We start from the raw sequence: 18,723 nt of genomic DNA on the forward strand, positions 1-18,723 counted from the left end.
GAGCAGCTCATTCGGACATAAAGTGACATTTCTAGGTGATTTTTTTTGGTCAGTTATCTAGTGGCCAGTGTAATCCAAACAGTATTGACAGGTTGGAGTTAGAGTGACCCGTGTCTGTGTGACCTACCACTACAAAGAGGAGCGACCTGCCACTACAAAGAGGAGCGTCACAATACAGTGCCAAGTGCTCTTTCGGATAGACTGGATCAATACGTAGCGGACAACGACTGGAATTGATGGTGTAGCCTGAATAACAAATAGGATCCCAGTTTGAAGCAGCTCTTGTTCCATCACTAGATACAAAAAAAAAGAATAACTGGGAATTTAGGGAGGATTTGTACTGCAGTAGTGTGCATGTTACTAATGCAGTGTTTCCCAAAACTTTTTTTCTAGGGAACCATATTTTAAAAGTCACAAATCTTTGGGACCTAAGTCAATAGACATTATTCATAAATCATAAAATAAAGTTGGATTTGACCATTATTGAACATTAATGTCGATTTTTTATTGTTAACTGAGTGATCGTGTCTCTCTGAACAATTAGTATTACTCATTGATTGCTGGTCATTGAACCAGCAATAAAAGGATCCATAAGTCGCCTATTTGGACATTAAATGTTGCCCATTTCTTTTTCTTTTCAACATTCAATTGAACCAGCAACACTGGAACAAAATAGTCAATAAAATAATTACAAAAAAAAAATAGAAATTATGCAAATCATGTTTTAACATTTCAACATTTCTAGTGAGATAGGTGGGTCTGTCTGCATTTTTTTACCGTGTTCCAGTCCGGTGCAGGAGGAGAGCGCAGCAGCAGATCAGGCGACCCAAAAAAAAATCTCTTGTGACCCACTTGAGGGTCACGATCCAGTCTTTGGGGAACAGTGGACTAGTGTATTTGGAAAGTGCGATTTTCAGAAGTTGAATTATAAATGACCAAATTTCAGAAAGTGCTTTTAGTCAGAATGAATTAAAAATGCAAATAAATGTATATGTATTTAAGGGCTCCCACGGTCATGGAAATCCTGGAAAAGTCATGGAGATTGAAAATGCCATTTTCTACGCCTGGAAGAGTCATGGATTTTTTTAAATTCAATGAAACTATACTGGACACCTTTTCAGTCAGTGTATGTTAAATATGACTGTCTGTGAAATAATGTCAGAATATACCTGTGACCAAAATCAATAAATAAAATAATAAAGTTTTGGAAAAGTCATGGAATTTTAGTATCTCTTTCGCATTCTGTTAAGTTATCATTAGGATATTATGATTATTTCTGAACATATGCGAGTTTTGTTTAAAAGAGACGAGAATAAACGCACCGGCAGTATTTTGAATGTTAAAAAACTATAACCAAACCATAAGGTGAGTGGAAAGGGTTAACATTTCACATTTAGCCCTAAAAGTATAATCAGTTTTACACATGTAGATGCTGTAAAGTCATGGAAAATTCACTTTAGGTCATGAAAAATTAACATCACATCACAAAAATTAAGTTTTGAAATTTTGTCAGTGAAAAAGAGTGGGAACCCTGGTATGTGTAATTAAAACAAAAATGAAATAACAACTGAATGTAGTTTAAAGTAGTTACATCACAATAGAGACCAGCTACAACTTCACCAAACCATGTCTACCCAAGATAAGCAGTCTAAGTCTCAACTTCTTGTAAATGTAGTCGCTAGAAAATATATATTTGTTCTACCACTTTTTATCACTTTAAAACTGTTCCTTGTCATAGATAGATATGAAACCTTGACATAGTACAAGTAATCATTACAAATTGTGATTGGTGCTGCTGGTCTAACATTAAATCATGATGTATTGTGCGGGGCTACGATCCACCACAACCAAGCGGTAACCTAATCTTTTCCTCACGCTGTCAAAGCCAATGGAAATATAGTAGGTGTCATAGACAGAGCCCCAGTTCATTCATTATAAACAGTGTGAAGCTGACTGCCCATTACACCTCACAGACAGACAGAAAAGTGCATAGTAATGATTTAATACTGCAGTGCTAGCTATTTTTTAATCAAATATTCATCTTAAGAGCCAGGTTCAGTCTTTTTGTCCCACTTTTTCATCACTGCAATCTCTCTTCTATTATTAAACCCTCTAAATTGACTCTTGTGAGCTTTAAGCCATGTTAGAATGTTGCAGACTCATCAAAAACATACCCGGCGTTGTGTTTTGTTTCATTTATACATGTTTGAGTAATCCTGCATTATTAGTCTGGCGTCTCCAAAGTTTTTTTCCATCTTCTATTCCATGTCATGAGGTGATACTAACTTAACAGCTCATTTTACCTTTTGTTCAGTAGAGATTGGCAATTCTGAAATGGCAGGTCTGAAATAATCCAAATTATTCTACTGAAAGTGTATGGAGTTTAAATGCACCTTCGAGCACTTCCTGTATTACCACATGACATCACAAGGTGGAACAGAGTGTTTTCTGTTTGAGAGAAGAACTCAACCTAAATAAGCAGAATTTGTGTATTAAAAATGTGGGAATGAAAGAAAACACAGGAGCTTGCTTATGTTCCCACAGCCTTATGTTCCCTCATTTGTGTATGTATGGGAGTATATATATGCACAGTACAATACAAAAAAAAAAAAGGTTTTGGGTTAAAATTATATTTAGTATGCATAGTATGTAATTAATTTTGATATATGTAAATATTTGTAAAGTTCCATGTGTACATAAGCAACCACATATTTTTTTAAACTATGTAATGAACAGGGATGGGTTACTCCTTTTTCGAGAAATTTGCTTTTTTGTTGTTTCCAGTGTATTTGTAGTATACATGATTATTGTTTCTCTTTTGGCACAAGCTCAAAATATAAACGAATCAATCAATTTTTTCCCCAAAATTAGGCCCACATTTCCTTTATCATCAATTTGTATCAGATTTTATCCCCATTTCTCCCAATTTGGTCGTCAGTTTCACCAAACCTGTTCTCCAGCAGCAGTTGACTACAGATGTAATAATATAGAGGTCATGGTGCAAAGGAGCCTAGGTTGAAATGACCTTGAATCATCCTTTTAAATGCGGTATAAAAATAAAAATGACTTCATTACATTAGATATAATTACAAATCAATGTTTGTTTTAATTGTCTTTTAAAATATTCCAGTGAGGAAATAGATTTGAGAGTCTGGGCTAAATTATTCCACAGGGTTTTGAATGTTAAAAAACTAAATTACCAAACCATGAGGTGAGTGGAAAGGATAACATTTCATAATTAGCCCTAAAAGTATGATAAATTCTACACATGTAGGATGCTGTAAAGTCATGAATTAGAGTTTCATTTTGAGAAAAATCTTAGAAATGAGGGAACATAGAGCTGAGGGAACATAGGGTTAGGGCTGACCCCGAAAAGACAACTCCAGTCTGTGATGAGGAAACATAACTATAAGAGCCAATTTATATTTATATAAGAAATTATTAATTTAATGAAAGTATGTTTTATTAAAATCCACTTTTCTTTATTATAAAAGTTAGTATTTAAGGTCATCCTGATCCCCCCTCCCCACCTCCTGCAATTAGGTTTATGTAACCAGCACCTAGAGATGAGGAGAGATGCTATTTTGTGACCACTAAATTTCTATTAAAAGTCAACCACAGAGAATATTATATTTTTTACTCTTTAAAAATAAATTGATTAAAGCAAGTTCTGGATCTCCACCAGTGCTTATTTTTTATTATGTGAGTTACAAACCTCTTCAAGCAAAAAAGGCACAACAATAGCTGATCAGAAAATAATATAAAACCATCGCTTACTTTACTTTGAGTTTTCAGACTCTCACTTCTAATTAACAAGTAAACTAACTTCTAATTAGCGTCTTATGTGTTCCTGCTAATGAGAGCAGAAACACATAACATGCTAATTAGAAGTTGGCGCTCATGTTTTATGCATGCACGGGCTCGTCCCAGTGGAGCGGACTGCTGTTTTCCCTTCCTGTGGCGGTACAAGTTTGTGTAAAAAATCATTTAATTACATGTCAACAATGTCAAACTGCAACAACAGGAAAGCGCTGGTAATGGGGATGCAATGACTTGTACAGGATGGCAGGTACCAGTGTTAGGAAATAGTATAATATTGATATTCTACTGAAGTATTGAGTGCATTGATAATGAAGACAAGCTTGAGGGAAAAGTCACTGCTTCAGCTCGGATAATGAGTAAACACAGGAGATATAATACAGCAGACATGTGCATTATCACTGATTATCAAAGTGTAGCAAAACCCCAGGATTTATCCCGCTATATCCCTATAATACTGGTCTAAACTCACACCGATGGCTGAATTACTCTGAAATGAGTCCAGTGTCCAGTAATCCAAAGGTTGGCGGTTCAAATCCCACTCTCAACATAAAAGTAATCAGTAGAGAGGTGAGATCTACTGGTCCACACATTGGCGATTTCCCAACAGATAAATGCAGTTGTTTCGTCCTTGTGCAAGACACGTTACTCATCTCACCCCCAGTGTCTGCAGTGCAAACATTGGGGTGTGTGTGTGTGTGTGTGTGTGTGTGTGTGTGTGTGTGTGTGTGTGTGTGTGTGTGTGTGTGTGTGTGTGTGTGTGTGTGTGTGTGTGTGTGTGTGTGTGTGTGCGTGTGTGTGTGTGTGTGTGTGTGTGTGTGTGTGTGTGTGTGTGTGTGTGTGTGTGTGTGTGTGTGTGTGTGTGTGTGAGAATGGGTGAGTGGTTTGTTGATGCTATGTGCTTTGAGTGCCTTGAATCTAAAAATGGGACCAATGTTACCATATGACTCAACAAAAATACAACTTATGAGGCTATAACTACCCATAGGTGAAAATAGTTTCTTCTTCTTCTATCTTCTTTAGCAGTAACACTAGTAGTAGTGGCAGTAGTAGTAAGCATGGTAGGCTTACTAGAATCAAAATGGTGTATGGTATAGTATGGCAGTGGTAGTAGAAGTAGGCCAGCTGTTATAGCATTAGTAGTGGGGGGGGGTTAAAGATCCATCCATTCATTCATTTTCTTCCGCTTATCCGGGCTGGGTCGTGGGGCAGCAGTCTAAGGAGGGACTGCCAGACTTCCTTCACCCCAGACACTTCCTCCAACAACCCAAGACATAGTCCCTCCAGTGTGTCCAGGGTCTTGCCCTGAGCCTCCTTCCGGTGGGACATGCCCGAAAAGCATCCAGAACAAATGCCTGAGTCACCTCAACTGATTCCTCTCGACGTGGAGGAGCAGGGGCTCTACTTCGAGCTCCTCCCTTGTGACTGAGCTCTTCATCCTATCTCTAAGGGAGGGCCCAGCCACCCTGCAGAGGAAACTCATTTCGACTGCTTGTATCCATGATCTCGTCCTTTCGGTCATTAGCCAAAGCTCATGACCATAGGTGAGAGTAGGAATGTAGACTGACCGGTAAATTGAGAGCTTTGCCTTTCAGCTCAGCTCCCTCTTCACCACAGTGGTCTGATACAGTGACCACATCATTGCCAACGCTGCACTGATCTGCCTGTCAATCTCACGCTCTGTCCTTCCCTCATGAGGTTAAAGATGTGATATGTTTATTACAGTGTGATATGTTTATTACACTTCATATTTTTTGAAACACCTTCAAAAACGTAACTTAAATATGTTATCTGGTAAATTTGATATAATTTTACTCCTAATGTTTATTTACTTTAAAGGGCCCATGGTATGCTATTTTCTCTTCGATGTTATGATGTTCCTCATCAAAAGCAGACCTGGAGTTGTGTTCTGTCACACATTCACACATGTTTAACACACAAACCCTGCATAGTTCGGCTGAGTTCTTCTCTGAAATGGAAAACAGTCCATCTTGTACTCCACCGTGTTTCAATACACTTTCCCTAGAACCATTTGGATCATTTAAGACCCGGAATTTTCAATCTCTACTAGACGAAAGGTAAAAGGTAGCGTGTGAATGAAACAAAACACAACTCTGGGTATGTTTTTGATGAGGTAACGACATTATAACATGGCTTACAGTTGACAAGAATCCATTTTGTGTGATATAAGACCTTTAATATTTATGTATCACATCAATTTGAATAAAAAATGGATGAGTGGACAGTATGTCAGTAGTATATAAGTATATGTAGAGTAATACTGGTGTGTTATGTAAGAGGGGACCAGGGCATATACTAATATTTTAGCTTCTATCTCATCATCGGTCACTGGAGGCCCCGCTGCTTAAAGCCTTGTTTCATTCACTCTTATTAGATCAATGAACCTCGCATCCACTGTCTCTTTACAACCAGTTCTTTAGCCTGGCACATCAGGTGACAAAGCATTAAAAGCTGTTTACAATGCATTCTCCTTTTTTCATTTGTTGCCCACAAACAAAATAAAACGCATTCGCCGCGCATCCTTCAGAGCTTCAAAGCCCGCTCTTCCTCACACTAATGTAGGTTGCCTGGAAACAACCCAGAATTCGGAATCTAATTGGTGAGTGCAGGGCCGGAGCCAACCAGGCAGACGAGAGCAGCTCTTTGTGCACACTCAGGATAATAAAGTGAATTCCAGATTACATGTGGCACAGCAAAAGGGATCTAGTGCAGACCAGTGTAGAGGCGCATTACTGGAGACATCATCTAATATGGCCGGCTGTTGTTGTCGTCTTTGGGCTTATTTCTTTATCAGGAATGAATTAAATAAACCAGTGATTTATTTGCTGGTGTCTTTGTAATAAAAGAAACTTGGCGATCTCAAGAAAACATCGTCTTTGGTGGCGGAATTGTTGCCACTGTGAACTTGACTGCAGTGTTTTATCAGAATTAACGGCCCTATATTACACAGAATTTACTCTTGTGTGCTTTTAGACATGTTACAATGGTGTTACTTCATCAAAAACAGACCTGGAGTTGTGTTTTGTTTCAGTCTGTAGCGATTGGAAATTCCAGAGCTGAAATCATCCAAATGATTCCAGTGAGGGTTTATGGAGTTTTAAAACACAGTGGAGCACTTTCTATTACCACAAGACATGACCAGATGGAACAGAGTGTTTTCTGTTTTCCAAGGGTTTGTGAGTTAAACATGAATGAAACAAAACAAAACTCCAGGTATGTTTTTGATGAGGAAACAACATTTTAACATAGAACAGAAAATAGCGTAAAATGAGCCCATTAAATAAACCAATGGTGTTTTGCTAGTCTGAAAACAGAAGAAAAAGAAAGAAAGCTTTGTCTTTAGTGGTGCATCGGTTGCCACTGTGAACTTGATTACTGCACTGTATTAGAATTCAGCACAGGGGTTTTGTTGGCAAGATAGTTTGAGGACAAATGTTTTTCATAATCAGTTTGTTTTCTTCTGGGATATGGGCTAATGTTAATGGGTTGGGTTCACGTTCTACAATCTGATTCCATAATTGTATTTATTTTTTAAACCCTTTAAAAGTGCATTGTGCAACTTTTCAGAGTCTATCACCTTCTTGTCTTCATGGATTCATTGCTTCCTCTAGAATAGGGGTGTCAAACTCAAATTCACAGAGGCCAAAATTAAAAACTGGGACTAAGTTGTGGGCCAAACGAAATATTTATTGAGAAATTTCAACAACATCTGCATGTTTTCTCTTCTATGTAATGTTAGACCTTTTCATATTAAAATAAATGTTTAATAATAGTTTTGCTTAAACATTGAATCCAGAACAAGCATAATATAAAATAATAACAACATTTCTCTATAGCCTGTCTGTAGCCGGCAGGCAGCTCTAATACATATTTAATATGATCTCACGGTCCAAATATAATTATATCACTGACCAAATTTGGCCCCCAGGCCTGAATCTTACATGTCTTCTCTAGAATGTTCCACAGTAGAGATAAAACCAATCTATCTCAAGGGAGACAACTACAGGCTACATTATAGGTCAGATCTGTGAAGAGGCAACTCTATTCACAAAGAGAATTCATGTATTTTGGATCAATAAAAACACCTGCAATTTATAAATGCTAAATAGATGTGTGCAGTGATGTAGTGGGGATTTTTTAAGTGGGGGTACGCAATTCATGACGTAATCGATGTGATGTCCTGGTTCAGTTCTGGTTTAGTCCTGGTTTAGACCTGATTTGGTCCTGTTTCTGTCCTGGTCCAGTCCTGGTCCCTCATGTCTCATGTCTCTATATGACAGTCCTGCAGATATCATGAGCCCATGCAGGTTGTTTTCACCATTGCCAATAGCTCTGGTTTGACATTTAAGTTGTAGCTATTTTATTTTTGTTATTTTTTTTATATTTCACTTCGGTAGAAGTGGATGGACGTACACACGCTTACCATACCCACTACACCCCTGGATGTGTGTAATGTCATACTTTGGAACAAGACAAGCAGGTGACAGACCCTCCACCAGAAAAGTTTCACAGTGCACCTTTAAGCAACATCAAGTGAAGCAATACAATAATATTACAACAGTATAATATCAACACTGTACATAACATCATATATTTCAGACACTTCATGTTGCAGTGAAGGGAAAGAAAACAATGATCAATGGGATGATTCTACCTTGAATATCTGAGCGTGTTATGTGTGTGTGTAATGTTATGGATGTGCATTAGTTTGCTTTGCAAGGCCATAATTTCCGACGGAGAACAGGGGCCTATAGAATTCTATGAGAGATTTACCGTTTTTGAAAGAAATCTCCAAACTCATGATCCACAAATGTTGAACCTTATCATTATTTATTCGTGACTGGCTCCACAAAACTGCCTTATTCTTTTCAGCTGACAACCATCACGTCTTTGGAGCTGAATAATGGCGCCACTTTCTAAAGCTATTGTGTTTTCACTGTATTGTCACCCGCCCAGACTTATTTTCATTCTTTTTTGGCAACCATTCTAAACACAGGAAAATAGTTTAGAAATTTTGGTGTTTCATCTTCGTGCTCTTCATCAACACTGTTAAGATGTGGATGAATCAGCCACAACATGTAAAAATTCCTTGTTGAGTTTGTTTTATTTACACTAACAATGAGTACTCTCCAAGCGCATTGTAATCTCTTCTGTAGTAATAGTCTTACAAGGACCCACTGGGCTGGAGATTTTTTTTTCCCGTCAGAGTGTGAATGCAGCATACAAATGAGTAGAGGTGTTTAATGGTGGTTTGACTGGTGTGAGAATCGCTCGAGGCTCTGAATGATCTGGCTCTCCTCCTCTCCGGCTCTCGGTTTGCACCAATGAGAAAGAGGCTGTTTCATCATCATCCATCGTCGGGCGTTTGAAGTTAAAATCCTGCTACGTTTTCTTTTTTTTTTTTAAGACTTCACCTACATGCTCTTTCTCACCTCTTTGGCTCATTCTCTCAGTCTTAAGCTGCCAGGCTCGAGGTCTTTGAAAAGGTTGACTCCCGTGGCTGGGCTGCTGCTACTCTGTCAGAATGCAGGGGATAAATATTTCATCTGGGAGAAGAAATAAAAAGGGGCTGAATGGGAGAAGAAAGATGTAGTTTAACAGGGCCAGACAGAGGTGATGGGAATGTCTTCAAGAAATAGGGAAGTGGGAATTGCAAAAATGTGAACATGTGAAAATACGGGGACAAAATGATGAAAAAAGAGAGGAAACGAAAGATACCACCATAAAAAATTTAAAGCTTTCCATGTAATGAATTGTTAATAAGACAACCTGGAATAATAAGACAAGGTGGCTATAATCTTTACATATTTACATGTAAATGTGCATAATATGTGCTGGCCCTCTACAAAAAATAAAATAACTAAACAATATACAGCTACCATTTGTAATAAGATTGGATTACTGCGTTATTGCTGTCTGACTGCTTTGGGGAGGCGAGGAGGGAACCAGTTTCATATCTACTAATAGAAGTAAAATAAACTCACAGATGGAAACTTTTACTAAAGGTACAAAATAAAAAAAAATCCAATTCAATTATTATAGTTTTTACATTTTATTTTCAAAAGAACTATTTAAAAAAACATTATATAACAGTTTACAGTGTAAAGGAAATATTTCTTTAGACTGAACACATTCAACTGAGTCACAAAGTATAGAAACAGTACAGCTCCAATACATACAGAACACTTCAGCTCGGGTCCTGACTCGAACTAAGAGCACATAAGCCCTGTGCTCAGGTCTCTGCACTGGCTCCTGTGGCTCAGAGAATAAACTTTAAAGCGGCTCTGCTTTTGTACAAGCCTTTCCATGTCCTAACACCAAAGTACAGCTGTGACATAAAAAAAAAACAAATCTTTGACATGTTAGTGCCATGTGAACCATGTCGCACTCTGAGGACCACAGGGACCGGCCTCCTGCTGGTGCCCAGAGTCAGGACTAAACACGGGGAATCAGCGTTTCAGATTCATGCAGCTAAAATCTGAAACACTTCCTGAACATGTGAGACAGACTCTACTTTAACACTATTTAAATCCAGGCTCAAAATGGTTCTGTTCAGCTGCATATGACTGAAAGGTTTTCATTCTGCTCTCTTCTCTCTAATTGAATGTCTCTCTCTCTGTCTAATTTTATGATGATTATTTATGTTTTGATTTGTTTTTATTGTGATTTTAATGTATTTCTTATTCTGTAAAGCACTTAGACTTACTGTGTACGAATTGTGCAATACAAATAAACTTGCCTTGCCTACATGGTACAGTGTTTTAATCATGTATTATGCCACATGACCAGTAAAAACATATTTATATAAACAAAATTATATAAACTAAAACAGGTTACAGTTTGGAGAGGCCAAAACCTTAAACACTGGACCTTCAGCACCAACTAAAAACAAAAATAGTAAATCAGTGTAGTCACAGAACTGGGAACAACTATCAAGTAAAAAAAAAAAAAGTATTGTTGCCTCCAAACTGAGCCATCCATTGCTTAACCACATACACATACACATCTACCAACTACACCACGAGATGAGGTAGAAACAAAGAAAAAACAAACAGTTCCAGACAAAAGTTTGGACACGTTCTGGTCCCATAGTAGTCGATCAGTCAGCAAGTCAAACCATTATTTCTTTTGTACATTCAGATTTTCTTAACAGAAATAAAAAGTTAGACTATACCAAAATAGACTTCTAGAGAATATTTACAAAACAAAGTGTATTTATCATGAAAATCACAAATAGTTTTATCTTTAGCTCTTTGCAATGCATGCTATAGGTCTTTTTTTTTAGGATCTAGATGGTATAAAATTAATTAAAATGGTAAAAAGTCAAGACAATAATTCTAAATAGCTGCACTCAAGTGTTAATTTAACAGCTTTAGTCTTACTTACACCTTTGTTTTCTGCTCTGGGAGATTACAACTACACACTGAACCTGAAAATGTGAACAAACTGTAACTTGGACCTTTGATTTTTACCCCCTCTAGACTTTCTCTGCAACGGTTCCTTCCCTGTGCAGTAAATACATTTGAATAAAGGTCCATGCTGTGTCAGATTTGCATATAAAAAGGTGTGAGGACTGAGCTGTGGGGGTTCCAGGTGTACGTCATACAAATGGCAAATCACAAGATAAGGCCCTACAAGTTTTGTATTTGGAGTACGAACTAGAAGGCTGCAACAAGCTTTATCTATTTGTTGATTAGCTGACTAGTTAAATGATTATTTTATTTTTTCCCTACGTTTTTAAAACATTGTCAACAAAACAAAGGCTTCTAAATATAAAACTACGTATAAAGTGTTATCAATGAATCATTAATTGTTCATTATTTTTTGACATTTTGTTTCAATAATATCTGTATAGTCTAGTTAACGAGTCCAATTATCAAAATATGACCATGATTATTTTTATAGTCACTTAGTCACAATTCATTCAAACCTACTAAACTAAACTTACTTTGGTCTTGATACTGTACTTGTAGAGGTTCGGATCCATGTTAGAATGTTGTTTCCTTGTGAGAAACAGTATTGGGAGTAACGCATTATAAAAGTAATGAATTACTGTACTGCATTGCTTTTTGCTAAAACGCAGAAATACAAGGCATTACAGGGGAAAAAAAGGTAATATTTTACTTGGTAAAAACGTGTTACAATGCTTTTTAACCTGGTTTATAGTGGTGGGTTTTTTTGTTTTTCTTCATACATATTCAGAAAAATTACTGTGATATCAGCAGTGGTGAAACGCTGGGACGGGCCCGGAGGTCTGCTTGTTTAGTCCTGATTTAGACCTGGTTTAGACCTGGTTTAGTTCTAGTTCTCCTCTGGTTTAGTCCTGATTTAGACCTGATTTAGACCTGATTTTGTCCTGGTTTAGTTCTGGATTAGACCTGGTTCAGCTCTGGTTTAATCCTAGTTTAGTCCTGGTTCAGTCCTCCTGGTTCAGTCCTCCTGGTTCAGTCCTCGGTTCAGTCTCGGTTCAGTCCTCGGTTCAGTCCTGGTTTAGACCTGGTTCAGTTCTGGTTCAGTTCTGGTTTAGTCCTGGTTTAGACCCGGTTTAGTCCTGGTTTAGACCCGGTTTAGTCCTGGTTTAGTCCTGGTTCAGTTCTGGTTTAGACCTGGTTCAGTCCCAATGCAACTCTGGTTTAGTCCTAGTTTAGACCTGGTTCAGTCCTGGTTCAGCTCGGGTTTAGTCCTAGTTTAGTCGTTGGTTCATTTCTGGTTTAGTCCTGGTTTAGCCCTAGTTCAGTCCTTAGTTCAGTCAGGGTAGTAATCGTGTAATGTCTTACATTTTAAATACAGTAATGCTGTATTGTTTAGAAATGACGGTAACAAGTCATAAATAACACATTACAGTTTTGAAGTAACTTGCCCAACAGGGGTGAGAAACATACCCAGAGATGTGTTTTGTTTCATTCGCACATGTTTAACAAACTAATCCTGCATAGTTAGGCTGGGTTCCTCTCTCAAACACAATACATGCTGTTCCACTTTGTGATGTCATATGGCACTACAGGAAGTGCTCCAATGTGTTTTAAACTCTATACATCTTCACTAGAATCATCAGGAGAATTTCAGCCCTGGATTTGTCCATCTCTACTAAACCAAAAGGGAAAATGTAGCTGTTCACTTGAAAACTACCACTACATGAAATCAGAAGGTGGAACAGCATTTTGAACTTTGTTAACGTAAAGAGATTAGTAATAAAGGGTGACTCACAAATATGAGAATGGAAATAAATACAACTCCGGGTATGTTTTTTTTTAGGTAGTATCATTCTAGCATGGCTTAAAACTCAGTCAATTTACATAAGAAGACCTCTAAGGCGATGGGGGGCATGTGAGGCGCTCCACAGCACTGGCGATACGAGACAGGCTGTTGGCGATGTGTCCTATGGGCCTCAGCAGCACCTCCATCTGGCTCATGCGGCTCTCCAGACTCGTAATGCTGTCTCTTAAGCCCGACAGCTCGCTCTGCAGCATGTCAAAGCCCGCCTGCTGCAGCTCCAAGAAGGGGTGCCTGTCCGTCGCTATGCTCCTGGGCTTGGGCAACGAAGGGGCCGCGCGGGGGGACGGTGGGACTGGGAGGGTTACCACTTCAGGTATGACTGGCTTCACCGCTGCTCGCTTCTTCGGGCTCGGTTCATAGTCTGGGTCCTCTTCTATAGGAGCTGCACAGTGTTACAGTGTGTTAGTATTGGGATTGGTTGAACGGTAATTACAGTTCAGTAAAGAATGTATAAACTAGAACTGAAATGACTAACGCAGTATATACAGTAAATACGCTAAAAAGATGTGGCAATTAAAATCAGTTGCAGTTTTAAAGTGAACTGTTTAAAGTCACCACAGACTGAAGTGAGAAGGCCCTGCTATAGTGAGATATGGGGCACAACAGCACTTCCCAGCAAGGGCGTAGGTTTGCATAGGGGCCAATATTTGGGGAAGACAAAATAGTCCCTACAAATATTTGCCATTTTATTTTAACTAACTAACTCAATAGTGTTAATTTAACACATTTTATTTTACATTTTGTTTATTGGACGTTCTGAGATGTATTCGGTGATATGACGACAGGGTACCCCACAGAAGATGTCATTAGTGGAGCCAGGAGCCTAAACTGGGGAAGCAGCAGGACAGGGCCAGCACCCAAAGATGGAAGCTTGAGCAGGCCTGAGTGAAGACGCTGTACACCAAACTTTGAAAAACTTTTCAAAAGTAACTTACTTGGCTTCATCTTCAATTAAACTCGTTCTTATAATGAGTCGCCGCAGAAAAAGAGTGACTATCACCACAAGTGCACCCCCCAAACGGAGCCCTACTCGTGCGCTGCTAGCAGCCGGAATCTATTGACAATATTCCATGGAAAAATGTCTCAACATTACAAATATCTCATCACCAACAAGCAAAGGGAAATCTGCTTCAAACTTGTACATTGCTGTTATCTGGTAAAAAGTGTTCTTAGAAAGACAATGGACACAAACTGCAAAACACAAACTACATTTTGTGAAGTGAAAAATGAAACCACCCCTCACTTGTTTTGGATCTGCCCCGACTCTTTGTTTGTGGAAAGAATTCATAAAACATATGGGGTGAGGGGGTTCACCTTCCATCATCCACCTTATCAAATTGCATGTTTTAGTTGATAAGTGACCATAAGTGACAAAACTTGGGTTACTGTGTGCCTAAATATTACTGGACCTTAACTGAGTTGAAATCTAAATGACATTACCATGAACCTCGAACTCCAAATCCTGTGGCTCCACATTCTTTTTAGATTCTGGTACTGGGCAGACGGTCTTGGTGACTTTTTCTCGCTTCTTTGGTGGCCTTCCTCTCTTTCGTAGAACCACGCGCATCTCTCTCTTGGGTGGAGACACAGCCCTCTCTGTCTGGCGAGGCACCACCGGGGTAACTGGCTGTCCTCGTCTTTTTATGTCATTATATCGCTTTCTGCATTGGTCAGGATTTCTTTGGATGCCACACAGAGACGAAACTATCTCCGCAATCTCCTCCCATGCCCGCCTCACCTGTACAAGGCAAAGCATCTGGATTTAAACACGGCCAAAACAACACAGGTCAACAATATTTAAAGTGAAATTACACAAATAGCTTATCCCTGGGTTTCAGAAAGATTAAAAACTAGGACTGTTCCCATATCAGTTCACATTATAAAACGTAAAACATGTTTTTAAGGTGAAAAGTCCTCAAATTATTGTCTGTAACTAAAACCTTTATTTATTTTCACTCCGTCTTAAAGTAAGAACCACGGTAAAATCACGTGTTAACCTGCTGTTGCGTCTACTGTCTCCAAAATGGCCAAAGTGCCCCATAGTTAAGTTGAGAAGAATTTGGCTGCATTAAACTGCCTGAATTGTTCTCAGAGTTGTACACACCTGGTGCGGCTGCGGGGGGGTGTTGTCGTTGCCGTAAATGATACTTTTGCGCTTCTTAACTTCATTCGCAAGTAGCGAAACTTCTGCATCCGTGAAGCGCAAACCCCGACGACTTCGCGGGAAATCCTCCAGGTTAAGCGTAACCCGGCGCCCCATGTGCTCCTCGGGTGAATGTGGCGAGAGCAGCGCGCTGGACTGGGGTGCTCACGGGGGAAGGGTGCCAAATGCTTTTCTTTTCTATGTCGCATGCCTCCAAGCCCCGCCCGCGCCAAGAGACACCAGTGAGAAAAGTTTTACGAGTTTTCCCTGTTGGGACAATAATTCACCCACTTTGGTTTCCCTGGTGAATTTGTGTCCTAACCATTTTACTGAGCGGGTTTGGCACTGAGTTTCAATGATTTGTAAAATATTGTTTGTTCATGCGTCAAAGCGCACGCGGGGACTGACGATCACTCCGAAAGAGAGACAACAAAGTACAAGTAAAAAGTATTAGCAAAAAGGTAAACGGGCTTGGAAACAGAATTTAACTTGTTTGGGCGGTAAAAATGAGTTAAATGGGTGAAATAAAACAGAGGTTATGTCCAGGGCAAAAAAATATGGCTCTTAACAAACCACTATCTTATAACTTAGAAGATTTTATTGTATGCTTTTTAATATATTTATTGAATCTTTTGTAGAATACTCTCCCGAAACCACATTATTCTCTGCCCAAACAGATTTTCTTAATGTGACTTTTTGTGTAGGTATATATGGTGCTTACTGACTTGGCCTAATGTTATGTTTTATAAATGTTTAAACGTTCGCACTATATCTTTGAAATGAAATAGGCTAGGCTGAATCGGCCTTATATCATCAAGTTATCCATTTAAAAGTTTAAAAGGCCAAACTAAATGCCCCATTGCATCGCTGAACAAAAGGAATTCTTGCTCAGAAACTTCGCCCCTCCTCCTCCAAGTTCCGCCTTCTTTCTTTCAGCCATTTTGAGGGTCCTCTGAAGCCAGCACGACCAACACATCCCAGAGGTGAGTGCGTGGATCAGAGCCTACATGCAACAACAACTTCAGGTAAGTTACTCCATCACCTTCAATGTGCTTATTAAGTTTAGGTTAAAATTTCTTGGATGAAGAAACGAATAAAAAAAGAGTACCTGTATGCAGTAGCCTCATTTTCTAATCTCTCTGCAGATTTAAATGGAGTACATCCTTGGTATGAACATTACTGCTGTGAAGAGGAGGAAGGAGAGAGTCCACAAGAACAGAACTACATACCTCGCTCTCACAGAGGATGAGTGCCTTCACAGTCTGCATCTTTCCCGTGAGGTGGTCACTGAGGTGTGTCACCTGCTGGCAGACGACCTGTCCTCCAAGAGTCCATCCTGCCCCTATAGCATCCCTGTCGCAGTACGGGTCAAAGCTGCTCTGCATTTCTTTGCCACTGCCTCTGTCCAGAATCCTCTGAGTTCTACAGGAGGCATTTCCCAACCAGCTGTGAGCGGCGCCATCCATGGAGTCTCCAAGGCCCTGGTGCGACATGCTGCCGACTTCATTGTTTTCCCCAACACACATGAGAGTCAAGCCAATGTGAAGAAGGAGTTCAAAGAGAAGTTTGGAGTGCCCGATGTGCTCGGTGTAGTCGACTGTACACATGTGGTTCTCCGTGCTCCGATTGACAATGCTGCAGAGTACATTAATAATGAAAGAACCCACTCAATCAATGTTCAAATCATTTGTGATGCATCCTGTAAAATAACACAAGTGTATGCTAATTTCCCTGCTACAACTCCAGATGCCACCATCTTGGAAAAATCTGAGATTCCCTCCATGTTTGAGAAGGAGCCGGCCCCAGAGGGATGGCTGCTCGGGGACACTGCTTATCCACTCAAAACATGGCTCATACCTCCGTTTGGCAGGCCCAAGACTAAACCAGAGCTCTTATTTAACATTTGGCATTTAGAAGCATTCAGTGCAATGGACAAAACAGTCGGAATGCTAAAAAAGCGATTCAGATGCTTGGACAAGCCATCTGGCATACAGTACAGCCCGCAGAAAGTTGGAATGTTCTTCGTGGCAAGTTGTGTATTGCATAACATGGCTCTACGTCATGGATGCCTCGAGGATGTGGATGAGGATACGATCAAGAGCGTGAGAAGACTGGATAATGCCATGCACCTGCCTCTGTCTGATCTAAAAACAGACTCAGCAGCAGAGCTGAGGAGAGCTCAGCTGGCACAGGAGATGTGTGATCACAAACTGTAATACAAGCAACACTCATTACAGTGCGATTGCTGCTACTTAAGTTCTGTGTGCATAATCAAGATGTATGCATGCCTGTGTTCAAGGAATCTCACCACTTTTGACTATTTTCATTTGTTAAAATTTACTCGTGTTGACAGATGGATATATACTCTACATTGTCTTGTTTGTAATGTGAATTTGCCCTGGCCTGTTAAACATTCTTTAAATGTTCCATATTATGCAAAATTTACTTTGAGTTTTAAAACATGCTAAAATGTTGTTACTTCAACAAAAACGTATCTGGAGTTGTGTTTAGTTTCAGTCACACTAGTTTACACTAGTTTTCAAATTTACAGCTATCTTTTATCTTTTGTTTAGTAGAGATAAATTCCAGGGCTGAAATTACCTAACTGATTCTAGTGAAGGGGAATAAAGTTTAAAAACATAGTGAACTTCCTTTATAACCACATGACATCACTAGGTGTCATGTCAAGCCTAAATATGCAGGGTTTATGTGTTAAACATGTATGAATGAAACAAAATACAACTCCAGGTCTGTTTGTCATAGATTATTAAATTATAACATAGATCAGAAAATAGCCTAATATAGGACCTTTAAAATGTGACCTAGTTTGGCTTCTCTAATCACTGTTGCCAGTGTAATTTTCTAACTTTTCTTAATCTTATACATTACTTCTCATTTCTTGCACCAAGAAACCTGATACATGCTTATGTTTTAGTTTTATTCTCAAGAAAATTAAGATTAGGTACACTTTATTGTTTTCTGCATTTACCCATCCCACCCATCGGTTTGGCCAGGCCAAAATAAAGCCATCTCCGTCTGAATGTTTATGTGCATTTTTCAAGCCCAAAAAGTCCATATTACTGCATTTGTTTGGTAGAAACACATTGCCCTATTGAGTGGAGAGGCTTTCCACAGCTGTAGATATTCGTGCCAGGCTGGCTGCGATGTGTCCAATGGGTTGCAGCAAGACTTGTATGTGGTTCACACGAGTGTTGAGGCTGGAAATGGCCTGCCTCACTCCCAATAGTTCTCTCTCTAACATCTCAAAGCCATTCTGTTGTGCAACAAAGAAAGGGAGCTGCTCTGGCTGCAGACTGTTCACAGAGGAGGTACAGCGGGTCACAGCTGCTGTCTGCTCTGCTCCCTGCTGCTCCTCACTGTGGTCCTCTCCAAGCTCCACTCCATCTCTCTCTGACTCCTGCTCCTCTTCAGAAGAATGTTCCTCTTTCACTGCAACAACATTA

The 18,723-nt window shown here is 39.4% G+C and overlaps 2 protein-coding genes across 3 annotated transcripts; one reads left to right on the forward strand and one right to left on the reverse strand.

Moving 5' to 3' along the window:
• Positions 1–13,148: 13,148 nt before the first annotated feature.
• On the reverse strand, positions 13,149–15,512 carry LOC129408725 (myb-related transcription factor, partner of profilin-like). Its single transcript, XM_055153087.1, has 3 exons — positions 15,221–15,512; positions 14,557–14,854; positions 13,149–13,498 (listed from the first exon to the last, which is right to left on the reverse strand). Exons 1-3 carry the CDS (start codon positions 15,374–15,376, stop codon positions 13,149–13,151), a joined length of 804 nt encoding a protein of 267 aa, XP_055009062.1. The 5' UTR covers positions 15,377–15,512.
• On the forward strand, positions 15,186–18,143 carry LOC110162287 (putative nuclease HARBI1). Of its 2 annotated transcripts, none has more exons than XM_020927154.2 (3): positions 15,186–15,720; positions 16,196–16,284; positions 16,405–18,143. In XM_020927154.2, exon 3 carries the CDS (start codon positions 16,411–16,413, stop codon positions 17,473–17,475), a length of 1,065 nt encoding a protein of 354 aa, XP_020782813.1. In that variant the 5' UTR covers positions 15,186–15,720; positions 16,196–16,284; positions 16,405–16,410; the 3' UTR covers positions 17,476–18,143. The 2 variants fall into 2 exon arrangements, with proteins under 2 accessions (XP_020782813.1, XP_055008734.1); XM_055152759.1 differs by having other exon boundaries at positions 15,186–15,501.
• The last annotated feature ends 580 nt before the right edge of the window (positions 18,144–18,723 follow it).

This window comes from Boleophthalmus pectinirostris, unplaced genomic scaffold (genome assembly GCF_026225935.1).
Source record: "Boleophthalmus pectinirostris isolate CB_2022bp ecotype Guang Dong unplaced genomic scaffold, ASM2622593v1 HiC_scaffold_17, whole genome shotgun sequence".
Taxonomy (NCBI): Eukaryota; Metazoa; Chordata; class Actinopteri; order Gobiiformes; family Gobiidae; genus Boleophthalmus; species Boleophthalmus pectinirostris.